Raw genomic sequence first — 9,055 nt, 5'->3', positions numbered from 1 at the left:
TTGTGGTCCCCTATGAGATGCTGGGTGGAGAGTGATAGGAGGAGACATGAAGTAACTGTCTGGAGTTTTATTTTAGCATTTTTCCATTAAGTTATACCTAGAAAGGGGGAGGAATGAAAAGTCCTCATTAATTTTGCTTGCAATCACACACACACACACACACAAAAAAAAAAACTGATGGGGCTCAGTGGTAGAATACCAGGTTTTGGGTTTTTTGTTGTTGTTTTGTGTGTGTGTATGTGTGCATATTTTTGTTTGGTTTTGTTTTTGCCTTAATGGGGACTGAACTCAGAGCCTCCCATATGCTAGACAAGGGCTCTACTACTGAACTACATCCCCAGCCCTTTTTATTTCATTTTGATACAGGGTCTTACTAAAGTGCCACGGTTGGCCCTGAACTTGTGATCTTCCTGCCTCAGAGAAAGTAGGATTACAGGTAGGATTTCAGATGTGCACCACCACCTTCTGCCACCAGGCCCTAGGTTTGATCCCCATTATCAAACAACAAAAACGAAACAAAAAACTTGCATTAAAAAAAAAAAAAAAAAAAAAAAAAAAAAAACTTGCATAAAGGACTTTCTGAGGAGTGACAAAAGAACCCAGAGCGACTTGAGGATAAATGTTCCCTCTGTAACTCTGCAGATTTAATTCTGAGAGGCCTCGTTGACCAATTTACACTTCCCAACCCCTTTCAGGAAAATCGAGTGAGCATATGAGACTGTAGTCTGATTTTGAGAAGATTATGGAATTTAGAATCCAGTACTTTCATCTCTGGGTTTTTAATTGTTAAACAGAAAATTATGTCCAGCCTTTCCAAAAGGCCAGTTTGAAAGGAAAGCAAATGTACCAATGTGTCTCAAATGTCCACAGTGTTATTTCAAAAGCAATCTCTCCACTGAGGCTGGTGAGTCATACTGCCTTCCGGCCTGAGCTGGCCTGAATGGCTGCACAGACTCAGTGTTCCTGACTTTTTTGGTTATTTCTGCAAATGAGGCCCAAGAACACTATCCTTAGTCTAGACCCCAACCATCCAAATTCTGGTTTCTCTTTGTGTCATTGTTCCTTCACCTGGATGTCACCTTTGGCTTTGTAATTCTGATCCTGAAATCTTTCAGTGGTGAATGCTGGGAGAAAGGAAGAGAACTGATTCAAGTCTTCATTCAGAGCAGTATACAGGAATCCCTGGGGACTGACCTCTCAAATTCATGGGTTTCACAGGGTGCTGTGGTTGTCAAGGAAGTGCTCAGGATTCCTGGTCCTTGCTGGCAGGAACTGATGGACTTGGAAGGTGCCCATTCCATACTTCGGAGACCATCTCTCCATTTTAAAGATGATGAGACATAGCCCGGAGAGTAAAGGCTGTCCCCAATTTATCTCTCTAACTCTGTCTAGTCTTTAGGTTCCAGGTTCCTATCCCTATACTGGGTGTGTTATCTAAAGTCAGCCATATAAGAATGAACTTCCCTCCCTCATCACAACTGCATTGCCCCAAGCTCCTCCCCTGCTCCATCCAACCAATAACAAAACCTCCACAGCAATCCTATGGATTCCAGCCCCAAATAGATCTCAGTCCTGTTCCCTCCTCTCCTAATCCAGGTTTCTTTCCTCAGACTCCTGCAGATTCCCAGAGTCTCTGTTTCTGCTTCACTACCCCATCTCCCATTCTCCCTTGAACCACACTGATCCCTACTGATCATCTAGTGATTTCCCTACTACAACTGGCTTCCCAGAACTCTTAGATTTAACACAGCTTCCTCCTCACAAAGCCCTAACTCAGAAATGGCAGACTGGCAGCCTGAACCTCTGGTCTACAGAAGGGAATGTCTGGAATGTCTTGGGGGTGGGTAGTGACTGAGTCCCCAAATGGTCTCCCACCCACCCAAGGGTCAAACAGAGTAATGAGCTTCAAGAGATTGTCCTCTTCGTTCAGGTCTTTGGCACATACCCATTAGTTTGTTTGTTTGTTTTTTTGAGGGGGCACCCAGGATTAAACCCAGGGGCACTCGACCCCTGAGGTACATCCCCAACCCTATTTAATATTTTATTTAGAGACTGCGTGGTTTAGGGCCTCGCCATTGCTGAGGCTGGCTTTGAACTCTGGATCCTCCTGCCTCGGTCTCCCAAGCCACTGGGATTATAGGCCCCATTATTTTTCTATAAACGCACGCTGTTGTCACCTCCTCTTAGGCAAGACCGCCAACTTCTGCTTTAGCAAGCAGTTGAGGACAGACCACCCTTTAAAATCAGACAGTCCTGCCAGGTATGGTGGCACATGCCTGTAAACCCAGCGATTCAGGAGGCTGAGTGGAGGATCTCAAGTTTGGGACCAGCTTGGCAAAACAGTGAGACCCTGTCTTAAAATTTAAAAGAAAAAAAACAAAAAACGGGCAGGAGATTTAGATCAGTGGTGGAGCCCCCGCCCCGCGTTGGGTTTCATCCTTGGTATCGAAATAAGCAAAAATAAAAAATAAAATCAGAGTCCTAAATTTAAATGCTGGCTCAACCAATCTCTGCTGCAGTTCACCCATCTGAAAATGGAGACAATAATATTGACACAAATCACCTGAGAGTTACTGTGCGAAGTGAGCTATAAAGCACACATTACAAAACCTGGCACACATTAGGCGTTTACTGCGTCAATGAAAGCTATTGTCTGCACGCTAAGGAACCCAAGCGCTGTCCGGAGGAGACTAGGCTCACTCTTACAGCGGGAAGCTCCCCATCACCACCAGGTGCCCGAAGGATTCCAGCAGCCGCAAAAGGGGCGGCCCCTTAACGTCCCTCCAGCCTCGCGCGATCATGCTCCTCACAAGTGACTCTCAGTCACCTTCAAGCACCGGCAGTCAGAGGCGTGTGCCCGGCGTGCGCCCCGCGTGTCCGTTGCCGCCTCTGGTTGATAAAAGTTGAGCTGGCCGCGGAGGGAGAAGCGGCTCCTGCATCACCTCGGCCAAGCGCTCGGCCCTGCGGCCGGGGGGCGGAGGGGCGGGGCACGCAGGCGCCGCGCCCTGCCATTGGCCGCGCCGGCGGGGAGGCGGGGCCTGCCTCGTCCGCGGCCCCGCTGTGTTGTCATTAGGCGGCGGCTAGAGGACACGGTCAAGATGGCGGCGGTATCTGGGCTGGTGCGGAGACCCCTTCAGCAGGTAGGCAGCGGCTCGCGGTCCCCGCGACTCTGCGCGACCCTTGCCCACCCAGCGACCGAGTCTCCGAATGTCCTTCTCTCTCCCCGCCAGGTCTCCGGGCTGCTGAGGAGGCGCTTTCACCGGACCGCGCCGGCGGCGCTGCAGGTAACTGGCGCGGAAGGTGCTCGGGGCCTGGAGGGAATCCTTGTCCTGGGACCTTGTCTGGAAACGCCGGGGTTGCGCCTGCGCTCTGGGTGGACCGTGTCGCAGAGATAGGGGGCGGTCGCAGGCTCTGGGGGCTGCGGACGGCCGCATCCTGCGTGGGACTTCTGCTACCTCGATCGCCTCCTGGCGCTAATCACACTGGAATGTCGGGATCATATGAACCATCGAGGAAAACTAATGGCTTCCTCTTATCAACCGCACCCCCACCTTTTCTTTCTTCCTTTTTTTTTTTTTGAATTGTGGCAAAATACGCATAACTTAATATTTACTCTTTTAAAAGTGTATAATTGAGTGGCATCAAATACACTCATCATATGCAACCATCACCATCATACATTTCCAGAACTTTTTTCATCGTCCCATTTAGAAACACCATCCATTACCTGATAATCCTTAACCACCACCCACTGTTGTACTCTTTATGAGTTTGCCACTTCTAGAACTTCATATAAGTGGAATTCATTTGACCTTTTGTGCCTGGCTTATTTCTCTTAGCACAGAATCTTCAGGGTTCATACGTGTTGTAGTATATGACAGAATTTGTTTCCTTACAAAAGCTGAATGCTGTCTTTTGTATGTATATACTATATTTGATTCATTTATGCAAAGGTGGACATTTGAGTTGTTTCCACCTTTTGGATTTGTGAATGATGCTGCTGTGAACATGGTTGTGCAGGTATATGTCTCAGTCTTCCTTTAAGTTCTTTGGGGTATGTACCTGGAAGTGGAATTGATAGACTGTATGATAATATCCCCTCCCCTTTTTTTCTTTGCTAGAAGTTTCTGACATTCTTTGTGTTAAAATAACAATTTACATATCCTTAATGCAAAGTGTTTGGCAGTGCCTGGCACCTAGTGAGTGCTCAATACTTAGTCTTAAGTTCTGTGCCCTTATCCTTCTTAAATGTGGTAACAAAACAACCCAGCATATGCCTGTGAGCTGATGTGGCCAGCAAACAGTTTTCTTATGCTTGGGTGCACAACAAGAAAAGTGTAGAGGTTGGGCATAGTGGCGTACACCTGTAATCTCAACCACTCAGGAAGCTGAGGCAGGAGGATCACAAGTTTGGGGCCAGTCTGGGCAACTTAGCAAGACCCTGTCTCAGAAAATAAAAGAGCTGGTGATGTAGCTTAATTTAACTGCCAGTACTGCAAAAAATAGGTTCTGTAAGCTTATCATTAACACATCCAGTTTAAGACTATGTATGACAGCCATATTACTTTTAAGAATTCTTGGGAACTTTTAAAGAGAAGCCTGTTTTAGCATTAGTTTTTATGTTTTGCACTGTGGGCAGCCTAGATAAGTGTAAAGGAAGAGAATCTCAATAATATTTTAAATAATCCTGTAGTATATTGACAGTTTTCCTCTGCCTGTGACAGATGACAGTTCGTGATGCTATAAATCAAGGTATGGATGAGGAACTGGAAAGAGATGAGAAGGTATTTCTGCTTGGGGAAGAAGTTGCCCAGTATGATGGGGCATACAAGGTAACCAAAAGCAGTGAAAGTTTAGAACTGAAGTGGCTGTTAACCCCAACATATGCTTAAAAGTAATGGGGTCATCTCTTGTAGGTTAGCCGAGGCCTGTGGAAGAAGTACGGAGACAAGAGGATTATAGATACTCCCATATCTGAGGTAAGCCCTCCAATAGGAAGTAGAGTTTTGAAGGACACGTCTGTCAGCGTTTCAAGTTCTGATTTTTTACATTTTTGGCTTAGGCTTGTGTTTTGTTTTGTAGATGGGCTTTGCTGGAATTGCTGTTGGTGCAGCTATGGTATGTATTAAACTTATCCAAAGAGACTTCTTTTAATATGATCTTTTAAAAATATTGTTTGCATGTTGGAAGAAGGGGGTGTTTGCCACTCGTCATTGTAACATCAGTGTTTTTGATTTGACAGGCTGGGTTGCGGCCCATTTGTGAATTTATGACCTTTAATTTCTCCATGCAAGCCATTGACCAGGTTATAAACTCAGCTGCTAAAACCTACTATATGTCAGGGGGCCTCCAGCCTGTGCCCATAGTCTTCAGGGGGCCCAATGGTGCCTCAGCAGGCGTAGCTGCCCAGCACTCACAGTGCTTTGCTGCGTGGTATGGGCACTGCCCAGGCTTGAAGGTGGTCAGCCCCTGGAATTCAGAAGATGCGAAAGGACTCATCAAATCAGCCATTCGAGATAACAATCCAGGTCAGCAGAATGACCCCTGGGTCTCTCTAGAACATTAAAACACTAAAATGAAAGCTGGTGCTGTAGTGCACACCTGAAGTCCAATGACTTGGGAGGCTGAGGCAGGAGGATTGCAAGTTGGAAGCTAGCTTCAGTGACTTAGTGAAGCCCTTAGCAACTTAGGAAGGCCCTGTTTCAAAATAAAAAAATTAAAAGGGTTGGGATGTAGTTCAGTGGTAAGGTGCCCTTGGGTTAATTCTCCAGTACGAAGAAAGTGAAAAACTAAAATGAAATCTTTGTATGAAAGGAATCATTAAAGACTTCTAGTTAGGATTAGACATATCAAATACTAATGGTTTATAGGTATAGTAAAGATAGTACAGAAGGTTGTTTTTCTTATTTCCAATTAGCAGTTAGATAAAAGAGACATTTACCACACACTCAACAACACTGTTTTAACCTCAGCAGATAAAATTATGTTGACCAAACTACTGTAAGGACCCAGACCATTCTTAAGTTATTGAACATAATAGAAACAAGGCTTCCTAATAAACACATTGAAACTTTTCACAAGATAAATGATGTTAATTCACAGTAAGGGGCAGGGGATAGGGAAGAATAGTTACTTTATATATTAGATATATATTAGAAGGGAGGGGAAGGGGTATGGGGGAAGGAATGATAGTCAAGTGAAACAAACATTACCTTGTACATGTATGACTGCATGACCAGTGTGATCCTGCAATATGTATAATCAGAAAAATGAGAGATTACATTCCATGTATGATCTATCAAAATGTATAAATGCATTCTACTGTCATGTACAACTAGGACAAATAAAATTAAAAAATAAAATATAAATGATGTTGTACATGCATTTTTAGTCACTCTGTATGTAGTTAGTTATTTTTGCTTAAATTTTTGTATTTTGCAGTGGTGGTACTAGAGAATGAATTGATGTATGGAGTTCCTTTTGAATTTCCTGCAGAAGCTCAATCAAAAGATTTTCTGGTTCCTATTGGAAAAGCCAAAGTAGAAAGGCAAGGTAAGAATATATACAATTAGTATCCATTTAAACATTATTTTTAATCCAGCCCCTCTATTTTTGTAAGTCAAATAAAGTCTAGATGGTATTGCCTTGTAGTTTGACTGACAAAGTAAAGGATGAGCTCAGGTTAAGAATGTAGCTCAGTTGTAGAGTACTTGCCTAGCATTTGCCTAGCACTTGCCTAGCATGCAAGGCCCTGGGTTCATTCTTCACTACTGCAAAGGGGAAAAAAAAAGTGTGATTTGTGTGGCTTGACTTTTCATACAGTTAGCTTCTCAAATCTCAGCCCAGTAGATTTGTGTTTCATTTTTAGGAAGGCTGCCACATTCCTCGGCTCACTGGAATGAAATTGAGTTGGAAGACTTGACAAATGAACAAGAGCCACAGCTGACTGCAGACTGGTACTGCACCTTTACTTTCAACCTGATCTCTGATCTGTGACCATTCTGTTTCAGGGACACATATAACGGTGGTTTCCCACTCAAGACCTGTGGGCCACTGCTTAGAAGCTGCAACGGTGCTATCTAAAGAGGGAATTGAATGTGAGGTGAGGGGACATTCAGTTGTTCTTAAAAAATCAGAAAGCCTCTTTTCAAATATAAGACCCAGAAATGGGAGTTTGAGTCCTATAACAGGTTGACTGGATGTAAAATCTCACTTTGCCACTCAGTTGTGTCTCTGCTTGGAGCTAAGACCCAGCTTGCTTTTCACATACTTGTCTTAGCTTTTTACCACTCAGGATCTAGATCTTTTAGAATCGTACTTGCCTTTTCAAGTTAAGACCTAGCCTTGGGGCTGGGCTTAGGCACAAACTCAGAAGTGAACGATTCTGACCACCTCTGTAGGACCTGCTGCTTACTATTTGCACTTGGGCAAGTTAATTCTCATCAGCTATAAAATGAGGATGACATAAATACTACTCCATTGTGGGGTGGCTGTAAGAATTACACTTAGTGTAGGTACACGCTCAGTACTCAGCTGTTGGGTATTATTTATTTTGCCAAGATAAAAGTTAAAGCCAAGGAGATAAATGAATTTATATGAACAGGGCTGCTGACAGATTTTTGTTTTAATTACATTTTCTTCTACATTTTGTACATTCAGTAGCAAAGAAAAGAGAAAGTGGCATTATAGGTCAAGGCTGTATTTGTGATGCAGTGCCTTCTATAAAGCGTATTTATTATATTATCTGTTTAGGTGATAAATATGCGTACCATCAGACCAATGGACATTGACACCATAGAAGCCAGTGTAATGAAGACAAATCATCTCATAACTGTGGAAGGAGGCTGGCCGCAATTTGGAGTAGGAGCTGAAATTTGTGCCAGGATCATGGAAGGTATTTCAGAGAAACTAGTTCTAGAATATTGTCAAGCTGTAATAAAATTATGTACCTGAATATACACTGGATAAAGAGATCAGAAACTAGGGATGGCCAAGTCACTTGGTGATTTAATTTGTTATTATGGCATTTTTTTCCTTTGGGTGTTTTAAAAATCAAAGCCAGAAATAATTCCCCACAACCAGAAATTCTTTGTTTTCTTTTCCTGGGTAATCGCATCTCTGTACTAAAGTGGGTGGTCGTCAGCTGGCTTCTCTTGCGTCTCTTAGGAAAGCCTTCCTTCTCTCCTAGGCCCTGCATTCAACTTCCTGGATGCTCCTGCTGTTCGAGTCACTGGTGCTGACGTCCCTATGCCTTATGCAAAGATTCTAGAAGACAATTCTGTACCTCAGGTCAAGGACATCATATTTGCAATAAAGAAAACATTAAATATCTAGTTTGGACTTGAATATCAAGTCACTGAAATTAACTTAAAATTCTTGCTGGGACTTCACTTGGATTGCACTGCAAGACCTTACTATTCATAAAGTTATCTCTAAGGCAACAACAGGGGTTTTTGTACTGGTGGGATGTTTAATTGTGTACGAGTGGGAAAGTCTCCACTCTGCTGCCCTAGACTCCATGCTTTCATTGTCTGTTACGGTTGCCCTGTTCTTTGAATAAATTAATGTAAAATTTTACCTCTTTTGCTAGAAGGACAAGGTATGAATGTGGCATAGTACTGATGAAAGTTATATCCAAAAAAGATAACTTATATGTATAAATAAAGTGTACAATCTACATCTACTATTTGATTGTTTTGATAAGGAATAAAGGAATTCCTGAGTAATTGTGTTTTCATTTTCATATTCATGAAATAATAAATGTGGGTAGAAATTTTTAAATTCTTTACAAAATTAGCCAGGCATATTGCATGCCTATAATCCCATCAACTCAGGAGGCTGAGTCAGGAGGATAGCAAGTTTGAGACCAGCCTCAGCAGCTTGCACCCTAAGCAACTTATGAGATCATGTCACAAAATTTAAAAAAAGAAGGGCAGGAGGTGTAACTCAGTGGTAAAGTGCCCTTGGGTTCAATCCCCAGTACCAAAAAAACTCCAGTGCTACAGGTATAGTGGTGCATGCCCATAATCCCAGCTACTCAGGAGGATGGGGCAGG

At 43.3% G+C, this 9,055-nt stretch overlaps 1 protein-coding gene across 1 annotated transcript; it reads left to right on the top strand.

Moving 5' to 3' along the window:
* The first annotated feature begins 3,037 nt into the window (after positions 1-3,037).
* Pdhb (pyruvate dehydrogenase E1 subunit beta) lies at positions 3,038-8,725 on the top strand. Its single transcript, XM_047532666.1, has 10 exons — positions 3,038-3,140; positions 3,231-3,284; positions 4,725-4,832; positions 4,917-4,979; positions 5,083-5,118; positions 5,243-5,528; positions 6,442-6,552; positions 7,011-7,102; positions 7,753-7,894; positions 8,189-8,725. The coding sequence occupies exons 1-10, from the start codon at positions 3,099-3,101 to the stop codon at positions 8,332-8,334; spliced, it is 1,080 nt and encodes a 359-aa protein (XP_047388622.1). The 5' UTR covers positions 3,038-3,098; the 3' UTR covers positions 8,335-8,725.
* The last annotated feature ends 330 nt before the right edge of the window (positions 8,726-9,055 follow it).

This window comes from Sciurus carolinensis, chromosome 17 (assembly GCF_902686445.1).
Source record: "Sciurus carolinensis chromosome 17, mSciCar1.2, whole genome shotgun sequence".
NCBI classification, from domain to species: Eukaryota; Metazoa; Chordata; class Mammalia; order Rodentia; family Sciuridae; genus Sciurus; species Sciurus carolinensis.
The sequence above is the reverse complement of the archived record's forward strand: the minus strand, read 5'-3'. Positions and strand labels throughout refer to the sequence as shown.